Raw genomic sequence first — 17,947 nt, forward strand, 5'->3', positions numbered from 1 at the left:
TCTCAAATATATTTTTTTAAAATAGGGGTAAAAGAATTAAAAAAATAACTCCAATGTCATTGCTTGTTATTGGTCTTTGGTTTTATTTTGGCAGGTCATATACATTTAAAAATGTATCCATTTTGTCAGCAATGGTGGCATATGCCTTTAATCTTAGACTCAGAGGCAGAGGTAGGAGGATAACCATGAGTTCAAGGCCACCCTGAGATTACATAGTGAATTCCAGGTCAGCCAGTGCTAGGGCAATACCCTGTCTCTACAAACTAATAAAAATAATAATAATTATTATCCATTTAAGCCAGGCATGGTGGCATAATCCTGGCACTTGGGTGGGGGCAGAGGTAGGAGGATCACCGTGAGTTTGAGGCCAACCTGGGACTACAAAGTGAGTTCAGGTCAGCCTGGGCCACAGTGAGTCCCTATCTTGAAGGAAAAAAAAAAAAAAAAGAAAATGAAGTTTATCCATTTTATTTGTTTTGGGATATAAAGCTTCACTGTATTCCCTAATATTCTTTGAGACTTCATTGGGATCTTTTGTATTAACTCCCCTTTCACTTCTAATTTTATTTGGCTCTTCTCTTTCTTGGTTAGTTTGGCTAGGGGATTTTCAATTTTGTTCACTTTTTCAAAGAACCAACTCTTTAGCTGGGCGTGGTGGTGCATGTCTTTAATCCCAGCACTTGGGAGGCAGCAGTAGCAGGATCACTGTGAATTCGAGGCCACCCTGAGACTCCATAGTGAATTCCGGGTCAGCCTGGCCTAGAGTGAGACCCTACCTCGAAAAACAAACAACAACAACAAAAAAAACCAAACAACAACAACAAAAAAACCCAACAAAAACCAACTCTTTGATTGGTTGATTTCATATTTTGTCTTTTTATTTCCACCAGTAAGACTCCTTGAGCATTACCTTGCAGGGGATAGAGTAGTAACAAATTTCCTCAGTTTTTGTTTATATAGGACTGTCTTCAACTCTTCATCAATAAAAAGGACACTTTTGCTGGATATGGGATTATTTTGTTTTTCTTTTAGCACTATGAATTTATTTGGCCACAGCATTCTGCCTCGAGTTTCTGATAAATGTAATCTGCTGACAGTTATTGAAAATCTGACACTTTCTTGGTGTCACCACAATCTCTATACACAGCCCTAGATGCTTTACCTATCAATAAACTTTAGAGTGTAATGGTTAATAACATAAGCAGTATGATCTGACATTACCTAGGCTGTAATCTGCTACATTCGAACACTGGGACCTCAGAATAATAATCTAACCATTTTAAGCTTGTTTCTACACTGGTGATAACTGATATACAATGCTTAGCCCAGTGCCAAGCACCTGAGTCACTAGCAAGTGGGTGGAGTTATTCCCAGGTCTAAAAAGTGTGTAGCTTTCAAGGATCTCCAGAAATAATCCATTTTATCTCCTACTGTGATAGTCAATTTGTGATCATCAATTTGACTAACGAGATACCTAGTAAACTATACTTCTGAGTATGTGCAGGTATTTTGAGAGGTTTGATGTATGCAAGGACAACTGAGGGTTAAAGACCTGCCCTGAGTGGGCAGCACCAGTTCAACAGGCCGAGGGTCAAGAAGGAATGTAAGTAGAGATAGCCTGCCTGTACACTGTCAGCTCCATTCTTCCCGAGCCAATGGACGTACTGCTGCTGCCGTCACAGGTAGACATCGGACTCCACCTTCTTCAGCCCTTCAAAATGGACTCACACCAGTGACGGTCCATGAAGCTTCCAGGCCTTCAGCCTTGCACTGGAAGCATCACTGGCCCCCCTTGCTGAGGCTTCCAGCTTTACTGTCTTCTGAGAATTACTTCTCCTTTTTACATTTTCCTTAAATTTTTTTGTTACTGTTTTTCACTTTATAAAAACTGGTGTCAACCTGCATTATAATATGTGTGTGTGTATTTTTTTTTCGGGGGGGGGGGCATCTCAAGGTAGGGTCTCGCTCTAGTCCAGGCTGACCTGGAATTCACTACGTAGTCTCAGGCTGACCTCAAACTCACAGCAATCCTCCTACCTCTGCCTTCCAAGTGCTGGGGTTAAAGCTGTGTGCCACCACACTGGTTTATTTTAATTTCTTGATCTGCTCATTCTACTAATTCTATTTCTAAAATGTTTACATATGGACTTAAAGGACCATGGTAGTACTCAAATATATACAGTGGTCATCTTTGAAGGATTGAGAATATGAAACTAGCCAACAAACATACACACATCAATTCAACTACATGGACAGCATTTCATTTTTTTATTATTCATGATGTAGAAAACCTTGAGTAAGGAAAAGCAATATTTATCAGAGCTGAGCATGGTGGTTTATGCCTTACATTACAGTACTAGGGAGGGTAAGGCTAAAGGATCTCTGAGTTTCAGGCCAGCCTGGAGCTACAGAGTGAATTCAAGTCAGCCTAGGCTACCCTACCTGGAAAACAAATTATATATATTTATCAGAACTTGAAGAATTTCCTTAGAAAATAATGATTGCTCAAAGATACATTTGCTGCAGCCATGTACATCTGTTAGCTTGGTAATCTACAACAAAACTCCAAGATCACTATAACCCCAGATCTCTCCCACACATCCCTGAGCCCTGGTCTTGGATATGAATGTCTTTAGAGGTTGTAGAAATACAAAACCCAGAACATTATCTGTGAAAGCAAAGCTCAGAGACTGTCCCTCTTACACAGGTATATCATGAACTGGAGAGATCAGTTATTTCTGAAAGCATACCTTCTGTTCATTTGGGTTTTTTGGCTTGAGGCTCCAGCACGGCACTGAGCGCTCCACCGCCCTTCCTCCACTCACAGATATCCTTATAATCACACGTCTGGCACTTCCAAGCTTCTTCCACATCAACCCCCTGAGGCTCTCGGTGGCCCACCCAGTAGGCCACGTAATGCTGTGCCTCTCTTCTCACTTCCTTCTCTTCAAAGGATACAATCTCTGTACCCAGCACAGTGGCCGTCTCTTGATGGATATATTCTATTTTTAAGATATCAATAACTGGGAGGTCAGACAGTGTGAGAGACAAGAAAACCAGTTCCATGAGGTCACCCAAAGATTTCACAGAAACCCCCCCCTGCCGGGCATGCCTCAGCACTGAAGGCCCCAGAGGTTTGTCTGGACACAGTTCTATGTGGTGGATGAGACCAGCAGGAGTCACTTTCCCTTGCACCATAGAATCAAAGATATATTTGTATAAGCTGACTTGAAAAGCATCTTTCTTTTTCTGAGCTGCCCGAGGAAGCATAGGACGCCTGCGAGTCTTGAGTTCTGCCAGCTCCAGTTCCCCATTGGCTGTGTAGTGTAGCTCATCAATCATGCCAACCACAAGTATGCCCTCCACTTCCCCAAACACTGGAAACTCTCTAATACGCCCTTCTGACTGAAGAGTGGGAATCATTGAGAGCATGTTCAGAAACTTAATTGCCCAAGCATCTTCTCTAGTTGTGATTGGGACAGTCACGAGATCATGAAGCTCTAGTTCTCTTGCTAGGTGGATGCTGGCACCGGTGTCTAGAACATCGGCCTTCTCAGGTGTCAAAAACCCAGGAAGTTCCTTTCCATATGCCATTTGCAGTTCACACCACTTCTGAGTTGACAGGTCAGTGACATACAAATATTTTAGGTGGAATTTATCCATGGGTGAGGAGACATTGGTTCCTCTTTTGTGGTTTTGTAAGCTTACAGCTTTGCCCTCCGTCTTCGAGGGTTTGGAAGGGCCAAGCTTGCTAAGTGAAGCACCTGATTCCTCAGCATCTTCCAGGTCCAGAAACTCCAAGAGTTCCGAGTCGCTCATGTCTGAGAAGCCTGAGGCTTCTGCTGGCAGTGTCTCCTCATCTCTAGTCTGTGCCATGGTTAACTCTGCATTGAGCAAGGCCCTCCTTGTGACCTGCATGTAACATATCAAAGAAATGCATTGTACAAATAAAAATCTTCTCAAAAGGGCTTTCAAGTTCTGATGAGACAAAAAGAATCATGAAGCTAGGCATGGTGGGGCACACATTTAATCCTAGCACTCAGGTGGCTGAGGTAAGAGGCCTGCAATGAGCTTGAGGGTAGCTTGGGCTATAGAGTCAGTTCCAGATTAGCCTGGGCTAGAGTGAGACTATGTGTCAAAACAAAACAAAGAATCATGTCATTTATTGACTGATTCACTGAATGTTTGTATGACTGGGGACTAAACCTGGGGGAAAAATTACTCTACCAATGAGCTACATCAATACCCTTGAAAGTTATTAATAATTAATTTTTTTTCTTAATAAGTAGTCTGTCTTATCTCCCACAGTACTTATTTTTATTTATTTGCAAGCAGAGAGAGAGATAGAGAGACAAGAGACAAAGGGAATGGGTATGTCAGGGCCTCTGGCCACTGAAAACAAACTCCAGATGCATGAGCCTTTTTGTGCATTTGGATTCACATGGATACTGGGGAATCAAACCTGAGTCATTAGGCTTTGCAGCCAAGTGCCTTAGCCATTGAGCCATCTCTCCAGCCCGATTAGTATTTTTGAAACCAATTTATGGGCTGGGGAGGAAGCTCAGCGGATAAAGTGATTGTAAGTTTGAGTATCTGGTTTCAAATCCCCAGAACCCATGTAAAGCTAAATGCTGTACTGGAAGTCTGTAATCCTGACATGCCAATGGTGAGAAGGGATATGGAGATAGCTATCCTGGCAAACTCAGCAGTGAATTAGAGACCCTGCCTGGCATGCGCATGCCCATAACCATATGTATAAAACAGCAAAAAATGGGGTGGGGTGAAGAATCCAATTTGTTTGTGCCCAATCAATAGTACCAAAAAGGCACATACAGGTATACTTTACAAAATTAGTCCTTGTATAATCCATGTATATCTGTTGGCCAAAAAAAAAAAAAAAAAAAAAAAAAATTAATGCTAGGGATAGAACCCAGTCTTCTACATACTAGATAAGCAATCTACCACTGACCTACTCCAGCCCAGCAGGATCTTTAAATTTTTAATGCAAAGTCAGGGCTGGAGCAGTTCAGGTACTTGCCTGCAAAGCCAAAGGACCCAGGTTCAATTCTCCAGGACCCACGTAAGCCAGATGCACAAGGTGGTGCATGTGTCTAGCATTTGTTTGCACTGGCTGTAGGCCCTGGCATGCTAATTCTCTCTGTGTCAAATAAATAAATAAAATACATTAAAAATAGTTTTATTCCTGGATCTCCAACTAATATGTTATGTGACTTCAAATAAATACTTTTACTGACCGTGATTTCTTTGAGGTTTGGCTTTTTTGCTTCAAAAATCACATTGACTTGTATTGTTATTTCACTATTTTAATGACTGTAGATCTGATCTACACAGTATAGACCAGAAATTTTAATGATGAGAAAAAAAAAACACTTAGTGGATTTTATATTAATTCCAACATTTGGGAGATAGAGGCAGGAGGATTAGGAGGTCAAGGTTATGTTCAGTTATACATAGTGAGTTTGAGGCCTGTTTGGACTACATGAGAACCTGTCTCAAAAGAACAACTGAAAAAAAAATTCAGGTTGGAGAGATGGTTTAGCAGTAAGGCACTTGCCAGCAAAGCTAAAGGACCCAGGTTCAACTCCCCAGGACCCACATAAAACCAGATGCACATGGTGGCACATGGACAGAGAGAGCGATGGGTATGCCAAGGTCTCCAGCCAGAGCACAGGAACTCCAGATGCATGCACCACCATGTGCATCTGGCTTTATGTGCGTACTGGGGAATTGAAACTATGTCCTTAGGCTTCACAGGCAAGTAACTTAATCGCTAAGCCATCTCCCTATCCCAAATATTTTTTGAAAAAAAGAGAAGAAATTAAAAAAATTTACCCTTAACAAATTAAAACTTATGCCAACCTTATGGATGTTTGCCACTAATTTTATTTTCTCCCTAAAATAAGTAATTATTTTATAATGAAAAGTATGTCTGTCATTAACTAAGCAATTGACATTTAACTGTGCTCTTACTGTGTGACAGACACTGAGACAAGTGCTTTACATTCATCATCTCACTACCCTAATGTAAAATGGGCTCCCTCATTTTTTAAACTTTATACTTTGAAAAATTTCCAACACAGAAATGTAAAAGCACAGAAGAGGGCTGGAGAGATGGCTTAGTGGTTAAGGTGCTTGTTTGTGAAGCCTAAGGACCATGTTCAACTCTCCAGATCCCATGTAAGCCAGATGCACAAGGTGATGCAAGTGCACAAGGCTGCACATGCGCACAAGGGGGTGCATGTGTCAGGAGTTCAATTACAGTAGCTGGAGGTCCCGGCAGGCCAATTCCCTCTCTCACTTTCTCTAGCTCTTGCTTTCTCTCATAATAAAAATAAAAATTTTTTAAAAGGCAGCCTGTTGGGCTTACCTGAAAAAGAAAGAAGAAAACAGGACAATGTACACCCATAAACATACCAAGTAACCTGGCAACTGTTGATACTTTGCTGTATTTACTTCTTGTGTGCATAGTTTTATTTGAATAAACTATTTTATTTATTTATTTATTTGAGAGAGAGATACAGAAATAGGCAGGGAGAGAAAGAGAGAGAAAATGGGTGCACCAGGGCTTCTAGCCACTGCAAATGAACTCCAGTTGTGTGTGCCCCCTTGTGCATCTTGCTTATGTAAGTCCTGGGGAGTTGAACCTGGGTCCTTTGGCTTTGCAGGCAAGCACCTTAATAACTAAGCCATCTTTTCAGTCCCATGGATAAACTTTTTATTTTTCAAGGTAGGGTCTCACTCTAGCCTAGGCTGACGTGGAAAACACTATGTAGTCTCAGGCTGACCTCAAACTCACAGCGATCCTCCTGTTTCTGCTTCCCAAATGCTGGGATTAAAGTCATACGCCACCATGCTTGGCATCTGGATAAATTACTTTAAGTGACACACCTTACTACACTTCAGATCCACATTCTTCAGCATACAATTCCAAATGGCATTTTCATATACAACTGTATTATTATTAGCAGTAAAATTAAAAATTACCTAACAAGAGTCAGATGTGGCAGCACACACCTTTAACCCCAGCACTCGGGAGGCAGAGGTAGGAGGATTGCCATGAGTTCAAGGCCATCCTGAGACTACATGCTGAATTCTAGGATAGCCTGGGCTAGAGTGAGACCCTAGGTCAAAAAAAGAAAATTACCTAGCATTCCAGTTCATATCTAATCCTTCTACCTCTGCCTCCCAAATGCTGTGATAAAAGTCATGTGCCACCATGCCTGGCTTTTGAATAAACTATTTTAAGTTACACACATTACAACACTTCAGACCTACATTGTTCAGCACACAATTCCAAATAGCATTCTCCAACAATATATTTTTATTATAAAAGTAAAATTAACAATGACCTAATATTCCAGTTCATATTCAAATTTCCTCAGCTATCCTAAAAATGTCCTGATCGAGTTTCTTTACACCAGGAAAACACATAAAAATTTAAGTTGATTTGATTTGTGCTTTCTGTGGGGCCTGAGGCTGAGATCGCACCCATGGTGAAGATCTCTGGTGTGTTTGGTACTCTCCTCATGCTTTTTTGTGACAATTCATGTCTAGCTGAGTCTCCACATCCTGTACTGAAGTCTGGCTTCAGGTCAGAGCGAGCAGAGCACCTCCGGTGGAGAAGCTGCAGCCTCAGCCTAATGAGCTTTTTGGGATACAGCTGCCCCGTCTCCTTCATCGAACGGATTCCTTTGAGTTCCTTCCTATCCTCACTTACTGTGGCATCGGTGTGCATGTATACCCATTAGCCATTTTCACTCAAAGTACAATCATATATGATTCGGCACAGTTAAATCATACTTGTCACATCCCAGTGTCATGCTACTGTCAAAGATGGTTTCCAATTACCTTTGTGATGAAACAGACAGAGGAAACGAGGTGTGAGTATAAAAGGCCAGTAGGACAGAAATGCTCAATATCATCAGAACTTGAACACATGGGAATCCGGCCAGGAGTATTACCTCAGAACAGTTTGCTCCTTTTGGATCATGATGCCCTGAAAAATGTCATTAATATTAGTTACAGCTGTGTTCAATTTGTAAAAATGTTTTTATTTAGGCCAGGCATGGTGGCACATGCCTTTAATCTTAGCACTCGGGAGGCAGAGGTGGGAGGATCACTGTGAGTTTGACATCAGCCTGGGCTAGAGTGAGACCCTACCTTGAAAAAAGAAAAAAAAAATATTTACTTGAGTGGGGAGAGTATACAGGGCCTCTTGCCACTGCACACAAACTCCAGATGCATGGGCCACTTTATGTATCTGGCTGTACGTGGATACAGGGGAACTGAACTTAGGCTTCAGGCGACGCAAGCAAGTGCCTTTGACCACTGAGCAATCTCTCCAGCCTTGTGTTTAATTTTTAAAAATAAAAGATACTTCTTTATTTGCAAGCAGAGAGAGACAAAGAGGGAGAATGGGCATGCTAGGGCCTCCAGCCATTGCACATGAACTCCAGATGCCTGTGCCCCTTCACTTGTCTGGCTTTACATGGGCACTGGGTAATCAAATCTGGGTCATTAGGCTTTATAGGCAAGTGCCTTAACCACTTAGCCATCTCTTCAGCTCTGTGTTTAATTTTTAAATAGTCTAAAAGACACCAATGCATGAGAACATGGATGGGAAGACAAAAGACTATTTGCAATGTGCAAAATGGAATGCTAAGACTTTTACTTACACTCTTAAGTTATTGCTTTAGAAAATACTTCAGTAGCAAACAAAAAAATGCTGAAGGCACAAATATTTTAAACTGACATGGTTTTAGATGATAGCTTCAAAGTGAGATTATGGGCTGGGGAAATGGCTTAGCGGTTCAGGCATTTGCCTGCAAAGCCTAAGAATCCTGGTTTGATTCCTCAGGACCCACATAAGCCAGATGCACAAGGGGGCACATGTGTCTGGAGTTTGTTTGCAGTGGTTGGAGGACTTGGTGTCCCCATTCTCTCTCTCAAATAAATAAATAAAATATTTTAAAAAAATGAGTAATATTATTTGAGCTACGAATACTCTTTTTTGAGAAGAAAGGTTTTATTCAGGCTTACAGTTTTGAATACTCTTTTTTTTTTTTTTTTCTTTTGGTTTTTTGAGGTAGGGTCTCACTCTAGCCCAGGCTGACCTGGAATTCACTATAGAGTCTCAGGGTGGCCTCGAACTCATGGTGATCCTCCTACCTCTGCCTCCCAAGTGCTGGGATTAAAGGCGTGCGCCACCACGCCCGGCTTGAATACTCTTAATTTGAAGGTTTTTAAAATTTTTTAAATACTTCATTTCATTAATTAATTTAGTTATTAGAGGGAGTCAGAGAGAAAGAGAAAGAGGCAGAGAGAGAATGGGTGCGCCAGGGCCTTCTGCCACTGAAAACAAACTCCAGACACATGCACCCTTTTTGCATCTGGCTTACATGGGTCCTGGGGAATTGAACCTGGGTTCTTTGGTGTTTTTCAGGCAAGCTTCTTAATTGCTAAGCCATCTCTCCAGCCCTAGAGACAATTTTTATTCAACAAGAAATGACAAGTGCCAAGCCAGGGGCAGAAGCCTGATTATATCCACTCTTACTTGATCATAGAAAGTCCTATTGGACAACACTGGTTTACACTGTTTCATGTGTATACATTAACTTCCTAGTGAGAGCTAGGGAGTTAAGCTCCTAAAAGACAGACTGAGGAATTATACTCATAATGTTGATAACAATATAGTCCTAAACAGATTAAGTAAAATGTCTGTGCAGAAGATGAATAATGTCACAGAAAATTCTATGACATTATTCATCCAAAAGGAGAAAACAGTTCTAGAACAGTTCTAGAGATGGGGAATTTAGACCCAGATGTATGGACTGGACTTTCGTGTGCACCCCCCCACCGGGCCCACAGCCCACACCCAAAAATGTTCATGAGAGAGCATGATGCAGTATTTTGTTGACACACAAGATGACTTTACATGGTAAATGGACTAACATTTTTTTCATTAATTTTTATTTATTCATTTGAGAGTGACAGAAAGAGGCAGAGAGAGAGAGAGAGAGAGAGAGAGAGAGAGAGAGACAGACAGACAGACAGACAGACAGACAGACAGGCAGAGAGAATGGGCACGCCAGGGCCTCCAGCCACTGCAGACGAACTCCAGACGTGTGTGTGTGCCCCTTGTGCACCTGGCTTACATGGGTCCTGGGAAACTGAGCCTCAAACTGGGGTCCTTAGGCTTCACAGGCAAGTGCTTAACCGTTTTTCAGCTCTGGGCCAACATTTTATTTTATTTATTTATTTAATTCTTTTTTTCTTTTCTTTGCAGCTCAGACTACGTCCTCTCCCTCAAGCTCCCCGAGGAGAGCAGGAGCGCTCACCAATGGCAAGTAGCAGCTGCAGCAGAGCGACACCAGGAGCCGGCGTCAACAGTCTTAGATATAGCTTCAAAGAGCTAAGGAGCTGCTAGAACACTCATCAAATGCCTAACTTCATAGATGTTGTTTCTTTGGACGAGTGTGATTTAAAAAAGCAAGGTTCAAAAAGGATGGGATGGCCGGGCATGGTGGTGCACGCTTTTAGTTCCAGCACTTAGGAGGTAGAGGTAGGAGGGTCACAGTGAGTTCAAGGCCACCCTGAGACTATCGAGTGAATTCCAGGTCAGCCTGGGCTAGAGCAAAACCCTACCTTGAAAAATAATTTAAAAAAAAAAAAGGTACATAGGTATAGCAAATGTTGTTGAGTGAAAGTGAATGAGATGTTCAGGAAACTCCGTAGTGTATAGTCTAGGGGTCCTGCGGATCAACATTCTTTTTGTTTTTAATGTCTATTTATTTACTTGAGAGTAGCATGGGCATGCTAGGGCCTCTTGCTGCTACAAAGGAACTCAACACATGTGCCCCTTTGTAATCCGGCTTTATGTGGATACTGGGGAAACCAATGTCAGCCATCAGGCTTTGCAAGCAAATGCCTTTTACCACTAAGCCATCTCTCTAGGCCCAGATAGTTTCTTAAATCAAATCCTGAGATGTTTAGTAGAATTGCCTTGTATCTTTATTATTATTATAATAACTCTTCCAAGGTAGGGCCTCACTCTAGCCCAGGCTGACCTGGAATTCACTATGCAGCCTCAGGCTGGCCTCTAACTCCTACCTCTGCCTCCCCAGTGCTGGGATTAAAGGTGTGAGCCACCATGCCTGGCATTTTTTTTTTTAACTATTTTTTTGAATAATTGTGGGCACATTTTTAGCTTACTTGAAGCTACTTTACTTTGAAGCCTTTAAAATGTAGCAGAATTAGTAGGGTGCTCCTTACTCTACTCAGCTAAAACATGTAGATTATTACACAATATATGTAGCTGTCCTTTCCCTTCCATAGAATGGAATACACATCTATTCCAGCTGGAGGATTTTCCTCCTCACAGGAAAGGGTAGACTATTAAATAGACAAAACTGGGGGCTGGAGAGAGAGCTTGGCAGTTAAGGCGCTTGACTGCTAGGTCTAAGGACCCAGGTTCAATTCCCCAGGACCCACGTTAGCCAAATGCACAAGGCAGCTCAGGCGCCTGCAGTTTACCGCTCTCTTTCTCAAATATATATACACACACACACACACACACACACACATATATTTTAAATTATTTATTTATTTATTTGAGAGCGATAGACATAGAGAGAAAGACAGATAGCGGGAGAGAGACAGAATGGGCGCGCCAGGGCTTCCAGCCTCTGCAAACGAACTCCAGACGCGTGCGCCCCCTTGTGCATCTGGCTAACGTGGGACCTGGGGAACCGAGCCTCAAACCGGGGTCCTTAGGCTTCACAGGCAAGCGCTTAACCGCTAAGCCATCTCTCCAGCCCTGTTTTTTTTTTTTTTTAAAGACAAAACTGTAGGAGGAGAAAGAAGCTTTTAAGACCACACCAGTATGGGAGAGCCCAGATTAGTCTGCTGGGGCCCTGCTACGGAACGGGAACTTTTAGTCCTTTCTCAATAGACCATTCCCTCATGATTTCCTTCACGCTGAGCCACGCAACACAGGCAGTTGCCTACCCAGATCCTAGTAGCTCTCACCTCTCCTGGACAATATCCAACGACTTCCTCGTTCTATCCCCTGGAAGCAGTTATTTGATTCTGCACCCTGTATGTAAAAGGCTGAAAGAAGGTCCCCAAAAGATGGAGGGATTGCTCACTGGTTAAGGTGCTTGCCTGAAAAGCCCAAGTACCCGAGTTTGAGTCCCACGTAAAGGCAGATGCATAAAATGGCACATTCGTTTGGAGTTCGTTTCCTGGAAACCCTGGTAAGTCTGTTCTCTCTCTCTCTTCTATCTCTCTTTGTTTGCAAATAAGTAAAAATATTAAAAACAAAACAAAAAACATCTCCAAGAAGCTCGGAGGTCGGTCAGCCAGGAAGCTCAGCAAGGAGACCTGAAGTCAGAGGCCGTGCCTTGCATTCGGATGGGTTCCTGCGGCCTGCCATTGCCTGCATCTGCAATGTCCAGTCTCCTAGGCTCTAAACGCGCGCGCTTTCCTCTGGCTCCAAACCTCTGCGTCCGCGGGGCGCCAGGCACTCCCCAAAGCAAGCTGACAGCCTCCAGCAACGTCGTGCGAAGGTCTCGGCTGACCTCCGAAGGGGAAGGTGCAGGCCCACAGCAGCTGTCAGGGGAGTCGCTCCCACCCCAGGTCGGGGCTGGGTGGAGGAGCGGCGAGCGCAGGGAGGCGCCCCGAGTACGCCCGCGCGCTTCCCCAGCCTACCCCCAAGCTCGGATCGGCTCCCGGCGCCCGCGTCAGCTCGGCTCCACGCGGCCTCAGGACCGCTCCCGGGGCTCCGCGACGGCCGGAAGGGGCGGTCCCACAGCACTTCCCGGAAGTGGCGGGAGCCAGTTCCCGGAACACCCGGCGGCTGCAGGAGCGCCGTCCGCTGTAGACCTCTGCGCCGCGCTTCCTTGCTGGTTCTCGGGAGGCGTAACTGGAGCGGTGTCTTCGGCTGCCTGAGTATGGATGGAGGTCGCAGAAAGCGGCCCTTTCCTTCAGAGTGCCGAGATTCTTTAACATTTTATTTATCTGAGAGAGGAAGAGGCAGACAGAGTGGGCGCACCAGGGCCTCCAGCCGCTGCAAACGCACTCCAGACGCACGGGCCACTTCTGATCTGCCTTTATGTGGGCACTGGGGAATTGAACTTGGGTCTTTAGGCTTCACAGGCAGCCGTCTTAACCGCTAAGCCATCTCTCCAACCCTGGTTGAGATTCTTTAATTCCGGTTGGGGGACTGGGGAGATGGCTCAGTGACTGGCTAAAGGCGCTTGCTTGTTTGCATAGCCTGTCAACTGGGGTTCGATTCCTCACCAGGCATTAGGTTCCCTCCCACTGAGCGGGCCTCAAGACCTGTGTGCTACTATTTCAGTGGAGGGCGCACGCTGCCCCGCTGGTTGATTCTGTAGCTTGCATGACCTATTGCTTGTTCACACTGTTGGTGACTTGTCCCCCAGCGGCTTGCAAATCGCTTTCCAGCATCCTGACTACTAGCTGGCAGGGGTCTGGTCACCATCTCAGACAGAGCACCATTTCTCAGTGTCCTGTGCTGTTAGCCAGTTTTGTCTTCAGCAGTAGGGTCTTACCATCTAGTTCTGGTGAGTAACCAAGTGCCTTGGCAATGGCCTGCTTTGTTTTAGAAGCCTCCCTGACCAACAGCTTACTGTGGGGGCGGGGAGGCCGCCTGTAACCCAATTCTAGCGCTGGGGTTTACCAGCGACAGCCTATGGTTTTAGGGTAAAGCTTTCTCCATACCTCCAGAGTGCTTCTCTAGAAAGGCATAAATTTTAGCCGGGCATGGTGGCGCATGCCTTTAATCCCAGCACTCGGGAGGCAGAGGTAGGAGGATCGCGGAGAGTTTGAGGCCACCCTGAGACTACATAGTGAATCCCAGGTCAGCCTGAGCCAGAGTGAGACCCTACCTCAAAAAAACCAAAAAAAAAAAGGGCATAAATTTTATGGAGTTAAGGAATAGATTTTTAAAAAGTATTTGCAAGCAGAGAGAGGATTATGAATGGACACATCAGGGCCACCAGCCACTACAAACGAACTCTCCAGACACATGGGCCCCTTTGTGCATCTGGTTTTATGTGGGTACAGCGGAAACTGAACGTGGGCCAACCCAGGCCAGAAGGTTTTGCAAGCAAGTACCTTCAACTGCTTTCCCAGCCCTAGGAATACAGACTTCACTGAAAAGATCATCAGTTTTCAACATGTCTACTTCAAGGCAACTATACAATAAAATTCTGATTGCTAGTGGGACATTAAATGTAAGGTTCTGGAGCTTAAGAAAGACTTCTAAGGGCTGAAGAGATGGCTCAGCGGTTAAGGCATTTGCCTGCAAAGCCAAATAATCCAGGTTCAATTCCCCAGTACCAAAGTAAAGCCAGATGCACAAGGTGGCACATGTGTCTGGAGTTTGCTTGCAATGGCTAGAGGCCCTGATGTGCCCATTCTCTCTTGCTTTCATCTACCTCTCTCTCTCTCAAATTAAAAAAAAAAATTAAGTCATGGATTAAAAAAGACGTCTAAGATGAAGTTGTAGAGTTAAGAAATGTCAGAATGAGGCTGAAGAGATGGCTTAGTGGTTATGGCGCTGGCCTGTGAAGCCTAAGGACCCAGGTTTGATTCCCTAGTACCCATTTAAGCTGGATGCACAAGGTGTCACATGCATATGGAATTCATTGGCAGTGGCTAGAAGCCCTAGGCTTGCCCATTCAATTTTCTTTTTTCTCTCAAATAGATAAATTAAAATTTTAAAAAAGAAGCTGGGTGTGATTGTGCACACCTTTAATCCCAGCACTCTGAAGCAGAGGTAGGACTGCTGTGAGTTTGAGGCCAGCATGAGACTACATAGTGAGTTCCAGGTCAGCCTGGGCTAGAGTGAGACTCTACCTCAAAAAAAAAAAAAAAAAAAAAAAAGTCAGAATGGTGGCTGGAGAGATGGTTCAGTAGCTAAAGCACTTGCCTGCAAAACCTAACGATCTGAGTTTGATTCCCTAGTACGTTGGTAAAGACAGATGCACAAAGTGGCACATGTGTCTGGAGTTCATTTGCAGTGACTAGATGCCCTGGCACACCATCGATCCCTCCCCATGGATGTGGCGGCACATACCTTTAATCCCAGCACTCAGGAGGCAGAAGCAGGATTGAGACCAGCCTGAGACTACATAGTGAACTCCTACCTTGAAAAACAATCAAAAAAGAAATATCAGAATGTTACTGAGAGCCAGGCGTGGTGGTGCACGATTTTAATCCCAGCACTCGGGAGGCAGAGGTAGGAGGATCACCATGAGTTCAAGGCCACCCTGAGACTACAGAGTGAATTTCAGGTCAGCCTGGGCTAGAGTGAGACCCTGAGACCCTATCTCGAAAAACCAAGAAAAAAAAAAGAGAGAATGTTACTGAGATAATTTAGACAAAGTGTGTAACCAGGAAATACACTTAATGGCCCAGCTCTGGGACAGCACATTGCTGTCATTAGATAATCAGCAGAGAAGGGTCTGTGAGGTAAACAGAATAGCGGAGACAGGTGTGGTGGCTCATGCCTATAATCACAGCATTTGGGAGGCTGAGGTAGGAGCATCACTAAGTTCAAGTCCAGTCTTGGCTAGAGTTAAGAGTCCCTCACAAAAATTAAAAAGAAGGGCTGGAGAGATGGCGTAGCAGTTAAGCGCTTGCCTGTGAAGCCTAAGGACCCCGGTTCGAGGCTCGGTTCCCCAGGTCCCACGTTAGCCAAATGCACAAGGGGGCGCACGCGCCTGGAGTTCGTTTGCAGAGGCTGGAAGCCCTGGCACGTCCATTCTCTCTCTCCCCCTCTATCTGTCTTTCTCTCTGTGTCTGTCGCTCTCAAATAAATAAATAAAAATTAAAAAAAAATTAAAAAGAAAAAAAGGGCAACTGGGCCTGGAGAGATGGCTCAGCAGTAAAGGCACTTGCCTATAAAAGCCTAACAACCTGGGTTCAATTCCCCAGTACCCACGTAAAGCCAGATGCACAAAGTGGCATCTACAGTTGTTTGCAAATTAAAAAAAAAATTAAAAAGGATAACCAAACAGGAACTGACAACAAGCATAGCTAATTTACCCCAGGTATTTTGTTGTGTGTTTTTTTGAGGTAGGGTCTCAGGGTCTCACTCTAGCCCAGGCTGACCTGGAATTCACTATGTAGTCTCAGGGTGGCCTTGAACTCCAGGAGGTCTTTGTCTTAACTAATGCACTGAATTTAGTCAGAGCCCACAAGAGAAGAAAAGCAAACAGAAGATGAAGCTATAAAGGACTATATATAATAGAGGGTTTGAAGTGTAAGACTTTGGTTTACAGTGGTAGTATTGTGGGGAGAGCCCTGAGGGGGGCATCCTTATCCTTATCACAGAACCATGAAAACTACAAAAAAGGAAATGAAGGCTGGGCATGGTGGCGCATGCCTTTAATTCACATCACTTAGGAGGCAGAGAGGTAGGAAGATTGCAGTGAGTTCAAGGCCACCTTGAGACTACATAGTGAACTCCAGGTCAGCCTGGGCTAGAGTGAGACTCTACCTCAAAAAACAAAGCAAAACAAGGGTTAAAAGATGGAAAACACACACCATCAGCATGGCCTTGCTGTGCTGCTCAGGTCAGAAGTCATCTGAACCAATCTCATTCATCGGTGCTTATTAGCTAGATCTCTTGTGTCTCCATGTATCAACTTCCTAACATAAATGGCCTTAAAATATTATGTATGATCAGATAATTGTCGGAGACTGCCATGAACAACTCTCTTGTCAGCTTTCTATTTTAACCAAAAGAGTTATAGTCAAGGTTATCTTCACTATATGATGGAGAATGGAATTTCAAAGGGGAAAGTGCAGGGGGGGGAGGGAGGGTACTACCATGGGATAATTTTTATAATCATGGAAAATGTTAATAAAAATTGTGAAAAGATAAAAAATAAATAAAATAAAGCAAAAGAAAAAAGATTATCTTCACTGAAGTCAGTGGCTCAGTCTCTTTAAAGGTGTTCTCATGCACCAGACATCTGAGCCTCAGAAGTCCAGGGAGCAGGGCAGCTAGTGGAAAGACTGGAGTTCTTAGGCTGAGACTTGGGCTTGACTACTACACCAGAATATATGGGCCAGGTATGGTGGCGCACACTTTAATTCTAGCTCTTGGGAGGCTGAGGTGGGATGACTGCTGTGGGTTCAAGGCCAGCCTGAGACTACATAGTGAATTCCAGGTCATCCCGGGCTAGAGCAAGACCATACCTCAAAAACCAAAACACCAACCAGCAAAAAATATGTGGGACAGGAGTGTTGGCACACGCCTTTAATCCCAGCTCTTGGGAGGCTAAGGAGGCAAGATTGCTGAGTTTGAGCAAAGCCTGAGATTATAAAGTAAGTGATTTCCAGGTTAGCCTGGGCTAGAATGAGACCCTACCTTGAAAAAGAGAAAAACAAACAAATATATAGATATATATATAATCTTTTCTGGCACCTGGTTTAGCAGGTGCTGCTGTTTCTGGGGAAGAAAGTTCAGCTAGTACGTTCAGACCATCTTGCTGAGGTAAGGTGATGTTTTGATAGGTTTACTGACTGTGGAAGTTTGAATGTGAGATGTCTCCCCTAGCCTCATGTTTGTGACTTAAGCTTCCCTAGTCCCCAGCTGGTGAAAACTTTGGAGGTGATATATCACTGGGGGTGAACCTTGGGATTTTACAGTCCAGCCCACTTGCAAGTGCTAGCTCTGGCTGTCCTTCACCAACTGATGTGACAAGATGTGATGTCCCGGCTGTCTGCTCTGCCATGCTTTCCCCATCATGATGAAACTTCCCCTCAAAACTATAAGCCAAGCTGGGGGTGGTGGCACATGCCTTTAATCCCAGTACTTGGGAGGCAGAGGTAGGAGGATCACTGAGTTTGAGACCACCCTGAGACTACATAGTGAATTCCAGGTCAGTCTGGA

At 44.2% G+C, this 17,947-nt stretch overlaps 1 protein-coding gene across 3 annotated transcripts; it reads right to left on the reverse strand.

The window, feature by feature from the left end:
* Window positions 1-861: 861 nt before the first annotated feature.
* Exo5 (exonuclease 5) lies at window positions 862-12,812 on the reverse strand. 3 transcript variants are annotated; one of them, XM_045150165.1, is made up of 2 exons: window positions 12,730-12,812; window positions 862-3,912 (listed from the first exon to the last, which is right to left on the reverse strand). In XM_045150165.1, exon 2 carries the CDS (start codon window positions 3,874-3,876, stop codon window positions 2,758-2,760), a length of 1,119 nt encoding a protein of 372 aa, XP_045006100.1. In that variant the 5' UTR covers window positions 3,877-3,912; window positions 12,730-12,812; the 3' UTR covers window positions 862-2,757. The 3 variants fall into 3 exon arrangements, with proteins under 3 accessions (XP_045006100.1, XP_045006101.1, XP_045006099.1); XM_045150166.1 differs by lacking the exon at window positions 12,730-12,812 and adding an exon at window positions 12,520-12,655; XM_045150164.1 differs by lacking the exon at window positions 12,730-12,812 and adding an exon at window positions 12,049-12,655.
* Between the last annotated feature and the right edge of the window lie 5,135 nt (window positions 12,813-17,947).

Source organism: Jaculus jaculus, chromosome 5 (genome assembly GCF_020740685.1).
Source record: "Jaculus jaculus isolate mJacJac1 chromosome 5, mJacJac1.mat.Y.cur, whole genome shotgun sequence".
NCBI lineage: Eukaryota > Metazoa > Chordata > Mammalia > Rodentia > Dipodidae > Jaculus > Jaculus jaculus.

Excerpts from the sequence above, each read along its gene's own strand:
- Exo5 (XM_045150165.1), bottom strand. The coding sequence starts at position 3,876 with ATGGCACAGACTAGAGATGAGGAGACACTGCCAGCAGAAGCCTCAGGC.